The sequence below is a fragment of the Oculina patagonica genome, chromosome 13 (assembly GCF_052425735.1).
Source record: "Oculina patagonica isolate OP01 chromosome 13, crgOcupat, whole genome shotgun sequence".
Classification (NCBI taxonomy): Eukaryota; Metazoa; Cnidaria; class Anthozoa; order Scleractinia; family Oculinidae; genus Oculina; species Oculina patagonica.
In genome coordinates, this window is record NC_135770.1 from 35,709,183 (window position 1) to 35,732,399 (window position 23,217).

Sequence of the window (23,217 nt, forward strand, 5' to 3'; positions counted from 1 at the left end):
CAATAATTGATTATGAATTAATATCATATACTGATTCAGTTTTTGCATATGTTTGTGTCTAATTTCCCCATGGCCTTTACACACAAATATATGGAAAACTTACAAAAGGCTAGTATGAGAAGTGATAAATTCATCCTTTGGTGTGTCAAGAAATGGAAAAAGACGTGCATGGAACAGCAGTGTCCATCAGGGAAAATGTCTATGTAGGGAATTTCACTTTAAAGGCTAAAGTCAAATAAAAAATCTCCAACCCCTAACAGGTGATAAAGAAATGATAGGTGGGTTAGTCAGTTTTGAGCCAGACGGAAGGGGTGGGTCACAAATTTTCGAGCCACCACCTTTCCAATTGCTCCGGCCCACCCCCCCCCCCCCCCCTGATACTTATTGACCAGTCCCTAAACGTAGTAAAGCCAGTCGAACTAGTGATCGATATTGGGAGAGAATTCTGTAGCTATGCAAGATCTAGAACCACTCTGACAAACAGTAGTAAAATGTTGCCGAATCTAGGTGAAGATCAGGATCAGCAATAGACTTGATAAACAATCTTGAAAATTAAGGGCTGATCAAACAGCTAAGAACTGATAAAACATCAAATGGATGCTTAAAAGAAAGAGGGGCTTATTAAAGATGGGGGGGGGGGGGGAGGGTTCAAGCCACATATCTGTCAGTCTCAGGCAAAATAAATAAAATTGACTTTTTTGTCTTAGGGCCCGATTATATGGTGAATTTCAGCCCGGTTTGCCGGGCTGGAATTTTGTTGCTATTACATGGAGAATTTCAGCTCGGGCTGAACACTTTTTAAATGCCGGGCTGAAATGGATGAATAAATGTAAAATGTAGCGAGTAGACCGCTCACTTTTGGATCACACACACGAGCGCAACGCCACGAGCCAACTGGATCGCTTAGCTCCCCGACTTGTTTGCGCGGCTTCTACGCTTGCCATGTGAGTCCGTCAAACTTTGTGATTCCTTCACAGCTGTCAAACGCAAAAATTGACGTCAAATTCTATTTTCGGCGTCTTGAACTTTTCTAAGAATTTGCCTCAAAGTGTGTAAACTTTTGTAGGAAATTGTTATAGAAATAGCACGGTGGAGGAAAATTTCAAGCTGGGAAACTCATTGGATAATAGTTATCAAATTGGCAATCCATAAGTGGCGTATAAACCTTAACTTGCTAGTGAAGGCGTGAAAGGTTTCAGTAATTTAAGCAGTTTTGGCGGGAACTGTTCACGCGCGCGACGTTTGACTGCTGTGGGGGTGATGCCAGAGAAATTTTTAGCGGAGCTCCACACACATAGAAAATTAACAGACCCATGCTTTCAGTTTTTCATGGTTATCATGGCTAGCGGCATGTTTCGCGGGCGTGTGCGCTCTAGCGACGACGATGATGCCCCAACATGGCGGCCATACTCCAGAAATAGGTTTGACGTTATGGTTAACGTCAGCTTACATCTTTGATATTGGACATCAATGTCATGGTCAATTGACAGCTGTCAAAACAAGGTATCCGCTGACCAGTATCACATGACCATATCGCAGATTACTGGGATTTTTGGTGTGGGAGTAAAATCAGAGCAGGATCACTCTCCCGCTGGCTTGCTTCGCTCGCCAACTCGTTCTTGCGTCAAAGGTGAACCTGAGTCAATTCATTCATTACGAAGTTAGCTCAAATAAAGTTGGCAAAAATAGTACACTGTCTTTTAATTATTCTTGTACAACTAATTTACTACATAACTTTAATTACCACACATCATGTATCACTGCCAATACATAATTTTTCCAACGGTATATATTATTTCCGTATCAAAATATTGAATCAAAATTTGATTGGGATTATAAGACGTACTCAGCATAAGGCTAGGTTCTAATAAGTCTCGGCGTAATAGTGATCTACTTGATAAGCTGATTGTTTTTGCTGATTTTGTTGTTTTTTTTTTTCTGTCAGAAATGTAAAATTTCTGATTTTTTTGTAATCCGTCTAAAGATTAAAGGTTAAGGTAATTTATTTAACGTCAATTTTACTCGGGGATTGGTATCCTAATCTTTCCGAGCTAGATGCCTATGGTAAAATGTTTGACAATTAAAATACTAAGAATTAATGAAATACATATAAAAAAATTAAAACTACATATAAAAAAATTAAAACTACATGTAAAAAATACAATATTTAAAAGATCTTGAAACTACATATTAAAATACAATAGCCACTAAAATTCAGCGTCATTCTATTCAATCAGATTTCCTGAAAAAAATGTAACTAAAAAATACATAGCATTTTTTGAACATATTTTATGCAAAATCTCGTAAAAAAAGTTTTCATCCTTTATGCCACACTTTTGTTAACGTTCCTTTTTCCGTGCTTCGTAAACTGATGCACTAGCTAAGTGCTAATGTTATATCTTAACTGTACCGCCTGTACAAGATAATAACTCTTGGAAGATCGTTTTGAAAGGCATGTTTGTTATTTGTTTCAGTTGCCAGTGTTGTAGTATTACCTACCGTGAGAAAGAGGGAGCTTTACTGCTTAAACGTTTGTTTGTTTTTATTGAAGCGGAATACTTAACAATCAATTTGAATATAGCTCTATGTGAGTAAAGAGATCTATTCTAACCTATCAGATTCGTCATTTCTATCAAATGGAGTCAGGAAAACAAATCCTTGTAAAGCGTCGTTTCTTTTATTTTGCATAGCAATCTGCTTTGTAGAATGTGCTATGAAATGAATGAGTTTGTTCTGACACCCCTGAGAACAGCTTCACTGAAAAATCATCAATATGGTCGATATCCACAGCCGCCATACCACATAAACTGACCATAAGGCATCCCCTGTGGAGGCATGGGAGGCATGGGAGGCATGGGAGGCATGGGAGGCATGGGAGGCATGGGAGGCCTGCAAGGCATTTGTGGCGTTGACGGCCTGTTTTCGTTTTGTAATGTAAGTAATTTTGTAATTGCCACGAATTGTTCGAATGTAGAATCATTGATTTTCTTCTTCAACTGATTTTCCACAATTTCGATTTCTTCGTACAATTCGTTTCTCACAGTGTCGAGTTCTCTACGCAAGTCATTATTCGCTCGATTCAAATCGTCCTGGATTTTGTGCTCTTGACTGTTTGCCCTGCTGTAAGTTAATCCACTAGTACTGTACATGTCTCTTTTTCTTGTCTTCTCATCGATCATGTTTAGGGTTTCACTTCTAGTAACTTTGCTGTCGAGTTGCTCTTTGATCATTGAGATGTCCTTTTTAAGTCCCTGTTGGCTCAAAAAGTCTATCCCGTCCAATTTTTGCCGTTTTATCATTTCCTCTAGTTTTCTTGTTGTCGTTTTTAGTTGCTCATGTTCTTTGAGAATGTAGTCTGTCTTGTTAAGCCTTTCCTCGAGTTTCCTTGTTCTCGTTTTTAGTTGCTCGTGTTCTTTGAGAATGTAGTCTGTCTTGTTAAGCTTTTCCTCGAGTTTTCTTGTTCTCTCTTTGAGTTTCTCGTGTTCTTGGAGATTGTTTTCAAGCTTTTTCTCGAGCTTTCCTGTCGTTTGTTTTAGCTTCTCGTGTACCTCGCACGTTTTGATGAGTTTATTACAAGCTAAGTCAAGATGATCACTCGAGGCTGACTGAATATGCAAGTTGATGTTACGTCGAGGAACCTAAAGTACAATTGAATGGAGTAAAAACAGTACGATCAAGATTTAATATATACAGCCTTCACTCCCTCTGACTTGAACACTTCATAAAGCCATCCTTTACTTAATTGCAAACTTGAACGGAATACCGGTAGGTTATTTCATGCAACAACATGTAATTTAACCCTCGGATGTACCGCATGCTTAACTCTCCATTTTGTTTTTGCACCGAAACCCCGTGATTCATCGGGGAAAAGCGAGTCACTTACATAAGTTGCGTGGGGTGCTGCAGTTTAGGAGGCTTTCAAACCCTGACCTGGCCTACTTAACACAAAATTTGTTCATTTCACTTGCTTCAATGACGCTTTACATATATGTTTATACAAAACAACTTCTAGACCAGACTCGCAGAGCTCCTGTTAAACTAAGCACAACAATTACCTCTGCCAAACAACCCATCTCAGCGTAAGGGCAAGACACTACAGCCAGTGGACAATCTGTTTCAGTGTGAGCTTCAATCTGTTAAAAAGAAAAACTATATACCTCAGTATCTTAAAGTGATTTAGGGCTCCAAGGTTCAGGGCCCGCAAAAAAACAGTGCTCCGGGTTCTGTTGCAACATTCTTACATGTAGTTAGGGCTCCACGCTCAGCGGCAAAGGGCTCCAAGAAGCAAAACGGTGGGGCATCAAGTTTGACGGCAAAAGTTTTATAATTAAGGTCGGCACACACCAGGGGACTTGTCGCAGGGACTTAATTCGGGGACCAGTCCCCTAGTGTGTACTCGTATTTTGCATCGAAATTCAATTCGTAGGGACCACATTTCCTGCGACTAGTCCCACGAATTACGCTGGTTTTATTTCTGGGACTAGTCGCAGGGACCAATAGTCCCACAAATCGGTCAATTTTTTAATGTGTACACACTAAGGGTTAGGTCCCTGCGACTTTTCCCTGCGACTAGTCCTCTAGTGTGTGCCTAGCTCAAGGGCTTCCGGGCACCAGCCACTCAAAGTGGAACATCACGTGAAGCTTATAAAACATCCATAACTTTCATTTACAATTTTCATTCATTCATTAGCTCATAGAGCCCTTTGATTTTTATGCCGGGATCTCAGTTCATTATTGAGCCAACTAAAGTGAAATGTTTGTGATGAAACAGTTGCTTTACATAAAAAAAAAATCAAAATTTGGTAGTCTATGGTTATTTATAGGAAATCGACAAAAATAATTCAAATTTTAAACAAGATCGATCATATCTCATAAAACTAAAATTTAATAACCTCTTCCCGTGGAATGACTTTTCCACAGTTCTCAGGACAGGTTACTGGGAATCTCCTGCATGTACGTTGATGATCCTGCAAAATAAGATAGTGAAAATTATTGCTACTGCATTGCGATCAAATACTACGAATTACAAAGAAGAACATAAAATAAAGTTTCGATTAGAAAATGAAGAAAATGACATGTGTTTAGAATGTTATGGTGTTATAAGAGGGTTACCAGTACTCCAAGTCGCTTTAGGCTACAGAAATTGAAATAAGCTCTGGTGATATGTTAACACCCTAAGGCCCGAGTGCAGACTTTTTATTTTTACAAATTTCATCTGTGAATTTAATTTGCGTTTCATTTATGCGAAACTTTATGTGACAGGAGAGTTACGTACCGATTGTTTACAGGCCGGATGCTGTATACTACAGTGCTCACAGCGAACCTTTCTCCATTGACACGTGGTAGTCACGTGCTCTTCAAGATTTTTCCTTGCCATTGTCTCCGTGCAGTTCGTATTGGTGCATTTAACAATTTCCTCAGGGCAACACCTTAAATGTTCCTTTTGAAAAATATAAAGAAATAAAAGACAACCAGTTAGCAGATAAAAAATTGCAAAATACACCAAAGAGAGAAGGAACACTACTTATCATGTCGGCGTTTTGGCCCTATAAGGAGTACGTTTTAAAAAGTAACTACCAGTACACAGAAGCTCAGACATAATGCTAGCGTAAAATGCAAAAAAGTGACGTAATGAAGGTATACAGATGGCTGGAGGTGTTGCATTGTGGGATATATGAGTCACCCCCTTGACTGCGCGCCCGGGGGGGTACTCCATATAACGGCCTATACGGGGAGGCTCCGCCCGAAAGGGGTACCTTTTTCAGGCTTTAGGTATATAAAAGGGTGGCGATTTCACAAGTTTAGGTATATGAAAGGGTATGAAAATCCGCCATTTAGGTCTTTTAAAAGGCCTGTAATTAAAATATTTCGAACAGGCCCACTTTATGGCTGTATTATTTTAATTTATTAAGCGCTTCAAAAAAATGACAAGAAAATGTCCTGTTCTAAGGCTATGTCACGTCTTTTAGGTATATGAAAGGGGTACTTTTTTTCAGTAAAAGGTATACGAAAGGGGTACAATTTCTGTCAAAATGGTATATAAAAGGGTAAGGGGTAAGAGCTTGGGGCGGAGCCTCCCCGTATAAAACTTTTTTGAGTGCCCCCCTCGGGACTGCGCGTCTCTGTCTATCCCAAATAATGCACAACGATGAATACTTCTTTTTTTAACTCTTCAGTAATAAGAGAATGAAGAACATAGAAGTTTGGACCTTGTACGTGGCTCAATATGGTAAGCAAGGGCCACTAGTGGTGTATCAAAAATAATGAATTGATTACTTTTACCTGTGTCTCTTCTCGTGGAAATTTTTTACCACATCTCTTGGGACAGTTCACTGGGAATCTTTTGCATTCCAGTTGATGTTTCTATCAACAAAGTAAAATATAAAGATCAAAAAGTAGTTTGTGAAGATCCAATTTAAGCAGGTACAAGGTTTGTTTTGATTAAAATTATTTGATAAAAGTTGACACTGGCTTAAAATATGTGCAGGACGTTTCGGCTACTGCTGTAGCCTTCTTCAGCAATATGTAAATTTAAAACGGCGTCCCTGGTGTTATAGGAATAAAAAACTAAAAAATGCAGAAAAAGGTGATAAGGAATGTACTGAATAAAAAGGGGGGTGGAATTCTAAAAACGCGACTAAAAAGGATAGAAGGCAGCGAATAATTATCCTATCAATAAATTTTATTCGTAATGGTCGTCAATCTAATGCCGAATAAAAAAGTGGTGCCAACGTTGTTGAACAGCGAGGCTTGGTTGTTCTACCGTACGCCAAGGGTTTTTCTGAAAGAATCTCAAGAGTTCTCAAAGGTTTTAACGTCAAAGTGGCTCACAAGCCCATCCGTTCCATCGCCAATATTTTGAAAAAAACCCAAAGATAAAATCAGCGAAGAGTCGTCGAAAGGTGTTGTATATAAAATCAAATGCAAAGACTGTGCGTGTGTTTACATTGGCCAGACCTTGCGCGCACTCAAAACACGCATCAAAGAACATGCTAAAGCGATAACAACAATGGACAGAAATTCCCTATTGGCCGAACACCGGCCATTTGCTCAACGATCATAAAATTGATCTGGAAAATGTTGACATTATCGACCGGTCTTCAGTTTGGAGACAAAGACTTTTCCTCGAAGCGTGGCACTCAGTCCGAGATGGAAACGCTATTAATGAACACGTAGCATTCCCGAACATTTATAAGAAACTTAACAATTTTTAAGAGCGAAGGCACAGATTTTTGAAGCAAACCTTGTCCACGGTCAAAAATAAAACCCTCCTTTATTTTTAATTTTTAAACAGGTTTAAGTGAGGTTTTAAAGGTTTCGGGGTTTATTTTTCAAAATACCGCCGACTTTCGGAAATATTTGAGAAAATCGATTTTGCACTATTGAAGGCTAAAAATAGCCGAATTAAATAGCAAAATTAAGCATTCGCAAAAACGTTCTCGCGTTGTTGATAGAAGTTATATCATCGAGAATTAGAAACATATACTTAAAGTTGAAGAATAAATCAATGTTTTTATGCCTGTGTTTCGGTTTTAGATTATACTTTTCACAGCGAAAGTAACGCTCTTTGATGACAATTTTGTAACTGCCTTAGTAAATACAGTTTCATCTCATAATAACAAGATTACTTTTCGATATGTGGCCATTCTTTAATCGGCTTCATTTTATGGCTATAAAATGCCCAAAGACTCTTCTTTATCTACATATAAAAATTGGTTGGGGTTTTTAAGCGAGCGCGTTTTAAAACGCCATCAAAATATGAGTAATTTAACTAAAATTTGAACTAATTTGCATATCACCGTTTTGATGACATGTTACATGTAACGGCCGCATTCGCGTAAAAGCTGCAAACTCTGGTTTTCCTTAAATTTGTGCTTAACACTAAATTTAACTTGAAATCCTTTTCTATCCCTACTGAAAGGATCACTTACCTTTTATATTGCTGCGGTAGATACAGTAAAAGCGGTGAAAGGAGCGTTTGACTTATAAACAGTAGAGACTCACAGATGCCACATTTCATTCTCTACAAAAATTTACGATCTATAATTACATTTTCTTAAATCTGAACAAGATCATATTTTACGCAGCCATGAATTTCTTTTATTATACATTGGTGTCACCAGCTTGATTTTGATTGGCTATAAGCACGCAGCTAATTCTTGCTTGCTGTTTCTCTTACGTCATACCTACAGACATTAGATTTTACATATGTAGAAGTGACGTCATACCTACAGACAATAGTTTTATGCATTCAGAAGTTTTATGCATTCATCATTTTTTTGTGCGCGCTCCTGTCTTTACAAGTGCAGCTCAGGAATGTGCATAATAAAACAATTATTGGATTCGGTTTTTGCATGATAGCGATAATTATCAAGGCCTCAGTTTCTGTTATCCGCCTCAGCCTTCGGCTTCGGCAGATAACAGAAACTTTGGCCTTGATAATTATCGCTATCATGCTCAACCTCATCCAATAATTGTTAATTAATATCTTCGCGTACTTACCCGAAATTAGCTGCAAGGGACTAAAAGGCCAGTGTTACGATTTGTTTGAGTATTACGTGACGATTCAGATAAAGTTGTAACGCATGACCGGTAAATGAAATTTCAAGAATGTTTTGTTGTTGACGGGTAGCTTACTATTTTTATTTCTTTTTTTGGGAGTGAAAATATCTTTAAATAGTTAGAGCTATTTATATTTTTAAATTGCTATTATTTATATTTCTTATAAGTTTTCATCTTATTTAAGAATTTTATTTAATTAGATTCGATCAAGCTACAAGCCGTATTCAGTGCAGACGCGTGTGCGGATAGTTCACTATATTGATAGTAAATTAGTAAAATAAACTAAATCTCCCCGATAAACATTGAAAATTTCACATATCAAAAAGCCAAAAAATCCGTTGCCTACGAACACCTCTGTCGCACAAAATTTGCGCACTACAACACCTGTGTAAACATCCAAATTAAATTATGAAATCTAATTATAAACTTACAGAAAATATCACGAAATTTTAATTTCGGAATTGAAGTATGTTTGGTTAAGTGTCAAATTTTAAGCATACAGAATTTATAGAAAACACCTTTGCATCCATACAACAAAAGCCTTTGTAAGAAGATAAAAAAGCGTTCTCTGGTAAAATATTTAAAAATTATAAGCTTTCGACAGCCAGACTGCTGTCTTCGACGGATAAAAAGGAAGTAGAAGACAAAGACAGCAGTCTGGCTGTCGAAAGCTTATAATTTTTAAATATTTTACCAGAGAACGCTTTTTATCTTCTTACAATGAATCCTGGTATCGGATCTTCAATATTTTTATAAAAACCTTTTTGCTGGCATTTGAAAATGAATACAAAAAAAGTTGAAGAATGGGGCGGTGAGCAGTGGGTGGTGGGTGGATTATACTGGATCCGTGCTCGGCCTGTAAGCAAACTCTGAAAGTAGACAATGTTTGAAAATACTTTTGAATCACTGTTTGAATTTTAAAAAATACCCTCCTTCTTTCTCATGGGCAGAGATTTTCCTTTTCAGTTCGTGCTACTGGTCAGTTGCAAGTAAGACTCACGACATGTCAGTATAATGCGTGACGCTTATGCCAAGGTAAAAGGAATTGTGTGTGTGTGTGTGTGTGTGGGGGGGGGGGGGCAGTACGAGTGAAATGAACATCAAGGTATTTTTATACGCCTTTCACTTTTTTTAGTGGGAAACAATGGAGGGCAGCGCTTGTTCGTTTCTCGCTATTGTTGGCGGTCGCTGCGGTTATGATTCAAAAGATAGGACAAAGTCAGTAGAAATAGTTCCTTTGCTGACCTGTCATCGAGATATATCAGGACACAAGTCAGCCTTTTCTATTATCGGGATTGAAGATGAAGTAGAATTATTGTTGGCGAGAGCAACAATTTTTGCGCCGACTCGAAACATAGAAAACTGGACTATATGTCCACAACATCGTGCATGCCTTGGCGTCAGCTGGAAGCGCAGTTCTACTAAGTGTGCCATACCAGTGAGCTTGTCGAGGCACAACACCACTACCAGTAAAAAGCCAAAAGCAGAGAGAGGCTTGAATCGCGGCCTCTGGGTACGAGACTGCGTACATCGAGTCTCAGTTCCTTGCTGCGCAAGCTTAATGTGACAAGTGAGTCGAAATATTCGTTGCAAGATCAATTTTAATGGTTGTGAAAACAATAAAAACTGGCCGGAAGTAAAAAAAAAACCCAGAAGTTCGTCGAACGTTGCTTTCAAAAGCTAGGCATGCTCAGTGCAAGCAGAAGTCCGATATTTCCCGACCGCTTGTCAAGAGAAACGAATCCTTTGCGTACCCTCGATTTACATCACCCCTTTAGACAAATTTGTGGCCATAGTTTAAGTGTCTTGGTATTGCAGGAGAACAAAAGTATTCTCTATGCGGAATTTGTTCTTGCTGCAGCATTTGTTACCTCTTACCAATCTTTTGCGCAAATAACACTTCAATACTTATTTGTCATGTCAATACCGTTACTAGAAATCGGTTGAACGGCACATGTTTAAACAGATTTGACTGTTATGTTCTAAGTCAAAACATTTTCACAGGCGTTTGTTCTAATTGTCGTAAGCTTCTTGTGGATGCTGAAAACAAGGCTGCAGTTCTGCAAATGGAAAACATGTCGTTGGTAAGTGTAAACCATCTCTTGTAATGTACCACTTCAATAGCCGGGTTATAAAAAAATTGCTTCTACTTATTGCTTGAGTCACTAAAAGCCATCAAGATTAGCCTCAGGCGTTGGATATGAGATGGTAGATAGCCAACGAGGCGCGTAGCGCTGAGTTGGCTTTAACGATCTCATATCCAACAAGCGCGAGTGGAATAATTGTTTTTTTAAAATTGCCCAAAGAACTGCAATATTAGAGCTCTCCAGCTGTTTCCGTTGACGCGTATCGGGTAGCATATTTTGTGGTCCATGGTATTTGAGCTCATATACCATTCCCTGTTAACTAATCAAAACTCAGGAGCTGCAATATACCATTGCTAGTTTTTAATAATAGGTGGTATTGAGTAGGTTTGAATTTAATTATTCGTTACAGAACACCTCTATTGGCGCTGCACCAGTGGCTCGAAGTACGCCAGCGTCTCTGTGTTATCCTTCCAACGTCCAGACGCCAGGGGGGAGCTTGTATTGCCCTTCAGACACTAGCGTTGACGTCACACCTGATTCTCACAGCAGGGGGCCTACGCGCGAAGAGTTTACACCGCTGAACAAACTGAACGAATTCTTAGAAAGCAGGGATGTCAGTTAGGGCTTTCCACAAGTTGCTCGAGATTTCCCAAAAAGTTGCCCGTAATTTCTCAAAAAGTTGCTCAAAAGTTGCTCCAAAAATCCAAAAAAGTTGCTTCTGATAACAAAAGTTGCTCGAAAGTTGCTCCAAAAAATCCAAAACGCTGCTTCTAATCAAGATAATTTCTCTAAATATATGCTAATTTCCCTTTGAGGGTAAGATTTCTAAGCAGTTTTATGCAATTATACAGCAAAAGAAGTATCTTAATAACATATTAAGGGGAACATTTGTTAAATAACAAGGATTTCTTTAACTGAGAAAAATCGTGAAGATATCGATGACGTCATGTTTGCTGACGAGTTTTGTAATGTTTTAATGTAGAAAGTTGAAACCTCTTCAGATGTTCCTTGGAAGTCTTCGACAAACTTCGTAAATCTTCGGAAACGTTCGTATTGCCTTTGAACAACACTCGGATTACCTTCGGAGATCTTCGGTCTGGAAATTGCTCAAAATGCAACAAGTTGCTCGAGAGGAAAAAAGTTGCTCGAAGGGGAAAAAGTTGCTCGAATCCTGAAAAGTTGCCAAAAAGTTGCCGAGCAACTTGTGGAAAGCCCTAATGTCAGTCCAGTCAGGCATACTGTTACTATTCCATGGAATGCGGAAGCTAGTGAAAGAACGCGTCGTCGCCATCTTCGCAAGGCACAACAGGCAGTTGGTGCTGTTTTAGATGAGGTAGCACCAAATCAACCAGGCGAGTTGTGGCACTAGCTTGTTCCATCGTTGAACAAGCAATTCTCAAGTGACAGCGAAAGCGAGGATGAAGATTTGGATAACGTACTCATGAATGCTCTGACAGAGTGCTACAGTAATGCAAGCACCTGGGACACCCGACGACAAATACTATCGATAATGGCAGACAAGGTCACTTTCCGAACTCTGAAAAAGTGGATCCCTGGTCTTACTCGTGTCACAACACCAGGCGTGATCTTGAATTTGAGAAAAAAAATGTACCAAGATCGGTAACCACAGGCAAAAAAGCCATCTGAGGGGAACACATTATTGTGCTATGAATCCCTCTTACCTAAGTGCAAATGCTAAAATCTTTTAACAGTTTGCTGATATTAAAAGTTGAATATGCCAACCCAGGGAACATCCTGCCAGGAATATTTTCCAGCCCACTGTACAAGCATGAATTTTTTTTTGGACCACTGTCCTGTGCAGGAATTTTTTTCTTGCACGCATGCGCTTGCGGAATATATATTTTTTCAATATCACCCATCCCCCCCCCCCCCCTCAAAAGTAAAATGGTTGGCCCCTAATGTCCTCACACGAGCAGTGAATAATGATCGAGGCCAATTTGCCTCCCTCCCGATCCCACCCCACCTCCCACCCCCCCCCCCCTCCCTCAAAAATAAAGAGATATAGGCTGCTCACGTCTCACGTTATTCCCTTTCCCGGCTGCCTAGCAGAAATTCTAAAAAGGAAGAACGTAATTCCGTGAAGTATTTTGTGCTTTTGAAGATATTACTTCATCGGCATGCGTTGCAATCTTCCATAACATAAAAAGCATCACGCATAACGCAAACTGTCGTGACCTTTGCCCGTATGTTTTTTTTAACTAATTCAGTGTAGCTGCTACGTTACGCTCTGCTAACAAATTTATCAGATGGACAAGAACTGGACTCTATGCTTACAGGTATGTCATCGTTTTCAAGTGTAAAGACATGTTAAACGCAAAAATTTTAACCAAAACCAGAGTTTTCGGTTCTTGCGTGAATGCGGTTAACATGGCATCAAAACGGTAATATGCAAATTAGTTCAAATTTTAGTTAAATTACCCATATTTCGCTGGCGTTTTAAAATGCGCTTGCTGCAAAACCCAAATTAATTTTTATATGTAGTTAAAGAAGAGTCTTTGGGCTTTTTATAGCCATAAAATGAAGCCGATTTGAGAGTGGCCACATATCAAAAATTCAGGTTGTTATTATGAAGTGAAACTGTATTTACTTAATCAGTTATAAAATTGTTATCAAAGAGCGTTACTTTCGCTGTGAAAAGTATAATCTAGAACCGAAACACAGGCATGTAAACATTGCTAAATACTTCTACTTTAAATATATGTTTTTTATTTCCGAGGATATAACTTCTACTAATAACGCGAGAACGCTTTTGCGAATGCTAAGTTTTGCTAATTTATTCGGCTATTTTTAGCCCTCGATAGTGCGAAATCAATTTTCTCAAATATTTCCGATAGTTGGCCGTATTTTGAAAATTAAACCCCAAAACCTTTGAAAACTCGTTAAAAACTTTCTAGAAATTGAAAAATAAAGGCAAGATTTCCTTTTGGCCGTGACCGCAATTTTGACATTTTGTGCCAAAAATCTGTGCCTTCGCTCTTAATTGCACACCACCCCCTTTTCTATCCTTTTTAGTCGCGTTTTTAGAATTCCACCCCCCTTTTTATTCAGTACATTCCTTGTCACCTTTTTCTGCATTTTTTAGTTTTTTATTCCTATAGCACCAGGGACGCCGTTTTAAATTTACATATTGCTGAAGAAGGCTACAGCAGTAGCCGAAACGTCCTGTACATATTTTAAGCCAGTGTCAACTTTTATCAAATAATTTAAATCTTATCATGCCTGGCTACATACCAGATATTTTTAAGGTTTGTTTTTTCTTCTACGAAACGGTAGTACTCTCCGAAGAAGCTGTTAAGCGAGCTCGAATTGCTGAGAAAAATTATCAAAAAAGAAGCGTTCTCGCTCGAATTGGGGATTGAAGGGGAGGTGTTTAAAAGGTGATAGCTAAAGGTTAAAATAATGAAGATTACAAGTATTGTTTAGGTTGTAAGAGAGCTCAAAAAGAGGTTTCTACGTACCGAAAGTTGACACGCCGGGTGTTGCATACCACAGTGAGCACAGCGAATCAATCTCCATTGACATGTGGTTAAATGATTTTCCAGATCTTTTAATGGCATTTTTTCTGTGCAGTTCTTGGAAGTGCATTCAACAACTTTCTCAGGGCAACTTCCTAAATGTTTCTTTTTAAAAAAAAATGTAAGATAAAGACAACATGCTTCCATTTAGCTAAAAGCTACTACACAGGGAACCCACAAAGTAAAAAAGAGTAATATTTAGATTTAGGCAAACCTAAAAGCGGAGCTCCCCATTTATTTAATTTTCACTGGAGCTTACAATGTTTTCATTCTAGTGAATAAGCGGCCAAGTTACTAAAGTTTACGGCGGTTCATAGGTGCAAGACAAATTTAAATCGCTCACGGTTAAACTGAATGTCTGCGGTACGACAAAAATAATAATCTTCAAGCAGGGCAAATGTCATTACTCATGGCACGAAAAATTACTATAGAGTACAGTAAATTATCTGCTTTCTAGAAATAGAAAATAGTTTCACGATACTGTTATAGTCTCGCAGCAGTTTAGTAGACCCCACAATATCTATTACATTGATATAGGATATATTCGACAATTTCACAGAGCCTGTCGGACTAGCTCAATCGAGAAGGTGCCAGTATGCGGCGCGGGAGGTCGTGAGTTCAAAACCCAAAGCAGTCAATTTTTTTTTACCCCGTAGCAATAAAATGGTTTGTTAATTATATCAACCTGATTTAGCTTTCGAATGTTCTTCATGTACGACGCTGGCTTTACAGATAGACACGAAAGTCATCGATCGATTGTGCGCGTGTGTCGAAGATTGCGGTGAAACGAACAAGGTTTCAACAGCCAATCAGATTTAGACGCCTTTGTGACGGTTTTTTTCAGAATAGCCCAGAGGTCCAGATCCCTGGCGCAGACCAGAAGGATCGCAGCCTCTGGGGACGAGATTGTAATAAGGGTTAAAATGAGACACTTCGCATGACAGTCGGCTAGGTCTTGCCGTAGCGCAATCTCGTCCCCAGATCCCGCTTCTCATTTGGTCAGCCCCAATAATGCGGGGTCAGGCCAAGTCGAGGAAGATTTTGTGAACGAAGTAGTACGAGGGGAGGTGGGGAGAGATGGTCTTCTATCGAGTCTCCTTCTCTGCTTTTGAAATTCAAAAATTTAAAAACCATGAGGCCAATTTTGCAGCCAATGGCTACTTTCACCATGCAGTGATCCAGTCTGCTCTATGCTATGGCACAACTGATATATTTAAATCCTCAACGTTTTTAGTCTTGAGCTGCAACACAATACCTTCATTTGCGAAGATCATATGTGCAACATTGCATTCATATCATGAAATTTAAAGTATTTGAGACGGAAGTGAATGGGAAGCATTGTACACAATGTGTCGTAAAATCTTTCAGACTGGACGTAATAAAGACTTACCTCTTTACTCCTAAGTTCTCCAGTCCATTTACAGTTCTTGTTTGGACACTTAACCACTAGCGAGAGAACCTTTCTTTGGGTTGCGTTGTCAGGAAAAACATCCTACAGGAACAATTAAGGTACGATGAACGATCAAATTAAGTACCAAAATCACATGGCTACCTCCGATCGAGGCGCTGGGCAAGAAAAACAAGTTGTTCGGTGACACACTTCACATTGAAACCAAAAAAGCGCGCAAAAACTGTGTTAATTAGCAAGCTGTTTTCACTCGTGATTAGAAAAAGTCCATGTTTAAGCATAGAAGCCCATCAGGACGGAGCTTATCTTGGTTTCTGGAGCAGAAAGTGACTAAGAGTATTTCCCTCTCCGGATGGAAGTCTAGTCCATCCCAGTTTTACCAACAGCATTAAACGTGTACTTGCGTTGATTTTTTTTTTATGACTTACCTCTACTCGGGACTGACCAGTTCGGCACTGAGGGCAACTAAATCGCTGATCGCCGCTGTTCTGCCTGTTAAAAAAAGAGACGTCGCCCGGCGTCGTGAAATAGTGGTGTGATTATGGAGTGACCCCTGTATAGGTCTAGAGAATGTGTATGGAAGGAGACAACGATTAATGCTATTTAGAAAATACCATTTCAAATAACACGAAAACAAAACTAAGCATATTTCAGTTCAAGATTATTCATAATATATTAACATATGGGAATTTGCTGCATAAAATGAAGATTTCAGAATCTCCTCGTTGCGAATCTTGCAACGAAATAGAATCGCTACCACACTTGTTAGTTAACTGCCCCAACATAAGAGACTTCTGGAATTCAGTACTACTTTGGTGGAACAGTCAAAACAACGAAAATTTTTCGTTTGACGAATAAGGATTCATGTATGGTTACAATCCTGGGAATTTTAGCTCCCATGTCTTTAATCATTTTATACTTATGGTCTAAAGACGTGTATTTTTGCAAAAGTTAGTGGATATTTCTCTCTTTCTTGAGCTTTGAAAAAAGAAATAGAAGAAATATCAATAGCGTACTCTTAAGGTGAAGAAAAGCGGAGCACCATGGGTAACGAAATTTGGTTAACACATGAAGTCGAAAAAATTTGATTATCGAGTGAGCGTACTCCCGCGCGCGCCTACAGACTCTCGGGGAGGGGGAGGGGAGTCACAATGCAGCCCGACCGTTCAACGAACGTTCCGGATAACGTCGGCTTGTACCTTTGATATTGGTCATCCACACTATGGTCAATTGACAACTGTCAAAACAAGGTATCCGCTGGCCAGTATCAGGTGTACAACTCATCGAAGTCATGTTTTTTTTAAGCTGACCGCTGATCAGGTTATAGTTTTTCATTGAATCGCGGGCTTAGATCTTACTTGTTTTGTCCAGGGTAATGTCAGGAGTTTGTAAGCGCAATTGTTTTCGATTGGAGTTTTACTTCGGCTATGGATCTTTCTTGAGTAAACTTCAATAATAGTGTTTTCAGCGAAAGTATCCATTTTCATAAAATTTTAAGAACCAGAAAAAGGTTTCCAGCTCCGCTTTGTTTCTCCTGACGGTTCGAAATAACGGGGTTCAACTATAATAACTTTGATTAAATAATCATGCTTTGACCACATGACTAGCCTGTTATAACAGCCTCTCTCTCTCCGCCACGAATTCCCATGCCCCTCCGCCCGTTTAGCGCTGGCGTCCAGTTCTCTCACGACTTTGGTATCGCAAAAAATCGAGAAAATAGGAGCCAGTGAACAGTCTCATTACGGAAAAATAACCCGATGATTACTCCACCACGCGCACTCAAGCGTATTGTGCCAAAATTTTCCTGCCAAAATTCCCGCTTAAAAACGTCTTGAATGCCTGGAAAAACCAAATGCACTTTCAATCTGTATACCTTATTCTCACTTAATTTCGCGAGTACTAAATTTCGCGATTTTCGCGATTTTGAAAAAAACGCGAAATTTAATACTCGCGAAATATAGGACACGCGAAGTTTAAAATCGCGAAATTTAATATCGTACTGATAATATAAAAATTATGAAACTCGATGTGTTTTATCATAGTTATTCTAATATTCTAACATGTCTGAGCTTCATGTTTAGAAGTTTTTTGTTTAATTTTGTCCATTAGTTATCTCCCACTATTAGTATATCAGTCGCACTGTTTGAACTGTTCTCTGCCGCCAAGTTCCTCAAAATCTCGCTTTTGCAGTCGTAGATAGGGCTTTCCACAAGTTGCTCGAGATTTCCCAAAAAGTTCCCCGTAATTTCTCAAAAAGTTGCTCAAAAGTTGCTCCAAAAGCTCAAAAAAGTTGCTTCTGACAATAAAAGTTGCTCGAAAGTTGCTCCAAAAAATCCAAAACGCTGCTTCTAATCACGAGAATTTCTCTAAATATATGCTAATTTTCCCTTGAAGGTAAGATTTCTTAGCAGTTTTATGCAATTTTGCAGCAAAAGAAGTATCTAAATAACATATTAAGGGGGAAATTTGTTAAATAACAAGGATTTCTTTAACTGAGATAAATCGTGAAGATATCAATGACGTCATGTTTGCTGACGAGTTTTGTTATGTTTTAATGGAAAATGAGCCGAAAGTTGAAATGTCTTCAGATGTTCCTCGGAAGTCTTCGGAAAACTTCGTAAATTTTCGGAAACGTTCGTATTGCCTTTGAACAACACTCGGATAATCTTCGGAGATCTTAGGTCTGGAAATTGCTCAAAATGCAGCTAGTTGCTCGAGATGAAAAAAGTTGCTCGAAGGGGAAAAAGTTGCTCGAATCATGAAAAGTTGCCAAAAAGTTGCCGAGCAACTTGTGGAAAGCCCTAGTCGTAGATGAACCTATTAGGGATTTAGGTGACTGTTGAATACCTTGTTTTGTCATGTGTATATTGCTTTGTTTGCTGTTTTTACGATGACTTTCATATTAATTATGTTGTTACAGTTTCGAGGTCAAAGCTTCATATTGAAGAATAGATAAAAATCGCGAAATTTAATACACTCCAACTGTACCTTTCTCTCATAATCGCGAAATTAAGTACTCGCGAAATATGGCTCTTGATTTTTCGCGAAATTAAGTACTCGCGAAATTTAGTGAGAATAAGGTAGTTACCGTATTTATTTGAATAAACTGAACATTTGAACAGGAAAAAAACAGGAACACGTTGTAGTCCTTGTCTCAGAAGTCATTTTAAATACAATTGTTACAATCAAGGAAAATAATTATATTAAGCATGCTCAAACTTGATAATTACTGCATTTGCTTTTTGAGTTTTTTTATTCAAATAGAGGCCGAATCATGATGCGGCGTTTATTGGAGAGCGGCTTTTAATTGAGGGAGGCGTTTAATCGAATAAATACGGTAATTAAATGATACGTTTTAACGATACGTGAAGGTACCTGCCCAGGCAAAATTTTGAAGTTTTATTTTCCAATCTTTTTTCCTTATCATGTTCGCCGCACACTAGAGCAACTAGCTGAGCTAACCGCCTCGCGTGCCCGTTTGCTCAGCAGATTTCTCTCGTGTGCGGACATTTTTCGTGAGAATTTTGCCTCGCGAGGCCTTGAGGAAAATATCTATCGTGTTTGATATTTTTTGCCTCGAGAGGCAAAATCCTCAACGTGTGCGGGCGACATGAGAAACTTGCTCAGCCAGATATATCAACTGACCAATAAACACACGCAGAATGCTCACGTGATTCAATATGGCGGCTTCCGAATCAAACTTGCTAAGCACTTTCCTCACTGTCTGCGGTGAAATGTGCAGTGAATAAATGGCTGAGCAAACGGGCACATGAGGCGAATAGCTCAGCTAGTTGCTCTAGTGTGCGGCAGGCTTTAGTACTCCTATTTTATAGAAACAATGTTTCTGCAGTCTGCAAGCCTTTTAGACAGCGGAAATTCATCCAATATGGCGGCGATGGCGGCATTGAACTCGATTGGATAAAAACTCTTCAAAAACACGAATTTTGGAGGATTTTGCACCAAATATTTACCGCATTTAAGTTAAATGTGGACTTCTTGCTGTGCAACGTTTCAGAAATCACATTTCATTTCTCAACGAGAACACATTTTCAAATGAAACTTGGCATGTAGTTTGTACTTGTGTCAGTCTACAATCGTGTGCTTGGGAAACGAGCAAGGCTGAAAACTGTGGTTATGGTGGCTACAGAAACTTAAGGTATGAAAAAATTAACAAAAATTGTTTATATTTTTTTGGCAATTTTAGATATCCGATTCCCCAAACACAGATTTTTACGTTGTTTGATGAAGAATGAAAACACAATTCAATCATTGGCCTGTCTTTTAAATGGCTGCTAGAAAAACTTGAAAATGTAAAAGATATGCTGTTAATAATAAAGTTAGTTATTAACATGTTGAAGTACTATAATGTTAAGAAAATGTGTCAATAATCAAGAAAGAACGAGTTTAGTTCCACTGAAGGAAGGAATTTTCAATGTAAATGGATGTTGTGGTCAATTGACTCAAGAACAATAATTCACGTTCCATCATGAACTGAGAACTGCTCTGTTGTTACTGTTGACGTTCATTACCGCAATTGCGTTTTGGTTGTCTGTCGTTATAATTATTGTTCCTTGGATAAAGTCGTTTTCATTTAATTCAAGGACAAGTTCAATGATATTGCCAAGGAAATTAAAATTGTGTCTTACTCAAAAACGCGAAATTAAAGTGATTCAAAATACAAAATTTTCGCAAAACGCGAAATTTAAATGTCGCGAAAATTTTATGTAATAAGGTACCTTTCAAGACGTTTTGTTTATTTTGAAAATGACCCGGTCGAGCAAACGTTCATCTCGAGAAAAAATTTCCTGAATTTTTTGGTGTGAGTTAACAACCACTGTCATAGTTATGTTTTCTTTTGTTTTGACTTGATGAGCTATTTATAACGAGGATTGAGATCTCAACGTCATTTGACCGAAATAGACAGGCCAGGGCCAACTGCGTAGTTAATCAAATATTTATAATCTTTATCTTTTCAGATGCATTCCTCGGTTGTTGTGCAAGCGTAATTTTTGTAAAAAGAACTGCGAGTGACATTTTTATGTTTTATTTTCTTTTATCACAACAGTCACCTTGTAAAAAAACCACTGAACTGAGGCTCCCCTAAAGAGGCTACACGAGGCCCGGAGTTATCAGGAAATAGGCAAGATATACCAAGGTGTACAGGGGGGGGGGGGGGATGAAAGCTTGGCTAAGCTTGTGTCGTTGACACTCAGTTTAAGACAAAATCCTTTCATTTTGCCGAACGTCTTGTCACGACAGTCTAGGAAAGTGCTACTAGTCGACGTTAGCCATGATACAACTTCAAATGGCCTAACCAAGAGCCTCCTATAGCTCAGTCCTAGAGCTTCCGAAGTACATGTACCGATTCTACGTACTATAGCCAACTAGCTAATTAGCTAGCTTTGACTCATGATAGACATGATGGGGCAATCGGAATTTGTTTTCCGAGTATGCATGTGTCACTTGCTGAAATAGCTATTCTTTAACTTAAAATGTCTCTGGATTCAAAAAGCAAACCCTAAAAAAACCAGGGATGAAATGTAGGGGGGAGTGCATAAACGCACGTTTACCACCTAAGCGAACTTGAACCCCACTGTCCATCGACAAGAAGACCCCCCCCTGTCAACCCCCCTCGAAGGATATCCGATAGTTAATAAGGTTGTTTTGAAGAAACCAAGCAAACCTTAAAAGTTCGTCGAGGCATCCTTTGCAAAACCTGTGGCCACATCGCGTCAGTTTTGGCATCCTCAGAGGCAGCTTACAGATCGAGCAAATCAAGTCCTCATCGACAACATTCACAAATTCCGCTTCATAACCAAATTGGATTGGATTCTCATTGGAAATCATTCTCACTCGAACTCCGCGCCGAAGGGGAGCAAAATTCATGACGAACTTTCAAAGGTTCCTTTAAAAACACAACATCAGATTTTACACCAAACACAGCGTAATTTTTTAGCCGTCGAGTGCTTCGGGCGCAGCGGGTAGGCGAAATCGAAACTAAAGATTAGCTTTATCACTTCTGGAATGTTCCCATTCGCGCGTGTCAATCAACGATTGCCCCCAGTAATGCATCATTCTCTCGTCCCTAGAGCCCACGATCCTTCTGGTCTGCGCTAAGGGACTCGATCCCTGGCGCAGACCAGAAAGATGGTGAGAATGTCAATGCATGTGATGTGCATGCACGCGCATGTACCTTATCTACCAACTACGAGTCTTCGTTCCTTACTGCGCAAGATTGACGAAACGAGCGAGAGTCAAGAGAAATTGAAAACATACCTGCTGATGATTACGACCTTCTCTCACGGTCCAAATATTTCATCGCCGTTCGCAAGCAGAATATCCGCGAGCATTGACCGTTTACAACAAGCAAATTTATGTTTCCTTGTTTGGCCGTATAACATCTTACTAACCGAGCTTAGTCGGCCTGCTTGGGAGAAACTTGTCTTCGGTCAAGGTTCTCACATACAAACTTCGATTCCTGCTCGGTTAATAAGAACTTATCATATAATCCGGGTATAATCAATGCAAATGCCTATAAGAGTGACACACTGGCCCGCGTCAAAAGCTAAATTAAATAAAATACTATTTGCAATAATTGTTAAGGGAAATCTTTATTGCTAAAAACTAAATACGACTGCTCTATTAGGACTAACAATATAAAGAAATACAATGATCTAAGGTCTCTAAAAATAGTATTTCAGCAAAAGAATTTATTGATAAAAGTTAAAATGAAATATAACATTTAAGAAATTCAATGCGGTCAATTTCTTCATTTAAAAAAATAATCTGTTTTTTATCCTTCATTTCTATCAAATCCTTACTACAACTGATTTTCTCAAAATTTGATCATGGGAGGGGTAGGTATATGCCTCAATGCAGAAATCTTATATCCGCTTTCTTTTCTCGAAATAAAAAAGGAAAATATTTATAATTCTGTATTCATGCTCGTTTCCGTATGCATTATACGGTGGCGTAGCACTGAACACAGCCCATTAAGATTTTTTTACAACTCATTTTTTAATGAGCTAAATGCTGCACGCATTTCTTTGTTCAAAACCTAACAACCTTTTTTTAAAATATATTTAGTACTAAAATAAAATTTATTGCTATAGTTTGCTTACTTTCCTAGCCGAACTTTAAGCTTAAATATACTTGGTCTATTTCTACAGCCGTTATTTGTTTCCTAACGATTATGTTAAACCATTGATTTCAAATTTAGCTCATGCATATTAAGTAGGTATAAAAACGCTAGAATCTTCTTACTATGGTAACAGATACTTTACATTGCATTTTTAACTTCTACAGACTATTTGTTTCTTACAATACATATATCACTGTAGATGATCAAACTCCTTAGAACATTTTCTTGAAAGCACTTTTACTTTTTTTTCCAGTGTTGTAGCCTGTAACCTTAAGCAAAAAAAGAAGCGTTTAGGTTTAAGTTAAACGGAAAAATATGCATTGAATACTGGTTTCTAACTGTAAAAGACCATCCTTTGAAAGATCAGGTTTACACTGGCTTAATATGTAATTATTATTATATTATATGGTTAGAGTTTCCCTTTTGTCTCGACTCCAGGTGCTTAGGTAGCTAAAAGGAGTCTATAAGGCTTTGCGAGTACAC

General features: G+C 38.7%; 2 protein-coding genes across 4 annotated transcripts in view; both read right to left on the reverse strand.

Annotated features, from left to right (window-relative positions):
* Nucleotides 1-21,575, reverse strand: part of LOC144635626 (TNF receptor-associated factor 4-like) — a 68,509-nt gene extending 46,934 nt beyond the window's left edge. The window contains exons 1-6 of the mRNA XM_078494712.1: nucleotides 21,277-21,575; nucleotides 16,022-16,085; nucleotides 15,576-15,677; nucleotides 14,129-14,290; nucleotides 6,283-6,363; nucleotides 5,276-5,440 (exon numbers count right to left, since the gene is read on the reverse strand). Of these exons, the coding sequence (XP_078350838.1) occupies nucleotides 5,276-5,440; nucleotides 6,283-6,363; nucleotides 14,129-14,290; nucleotides 15,576-15,677; nucleotides 16,022-16,085; nucleotides 21,277-21,479 (777 nt within the window). The 5' untranslated portion in view covers nucleotides 21,480-21,575. The remainder of the gene's footprint in view (nucleotides 1-5,275; nucleotides 5,441-6,282; nucleotides 6,364-14,128; nucleotides 14,291-15,575; nucleotides 15,678-16,021; nucleotides 16,086-21,276) is intronic.
* Nucleotides 21,576-22,273: 698 nt separating this feature from the next.
* LOC144635808 (TNF receptor-associated factor 4-like) overlaps nucleotides 22,274-23,217 on the reverse strand; it is a 40,583-nt gene continuing 39,639 nt past the window's right edge. For all 3 annotated transcript variants that reach the window (XM_078494920.1, XM_078494919.1, XM_078494918.1), the window contains one exon: nucleotides 22,274-23,003. The gene's annotated coding sequence lies outside the window, so the exon portion shown is untranslated. The remainder of the gene's footprint in view (nucleotides 23,004-23,217) is intronic.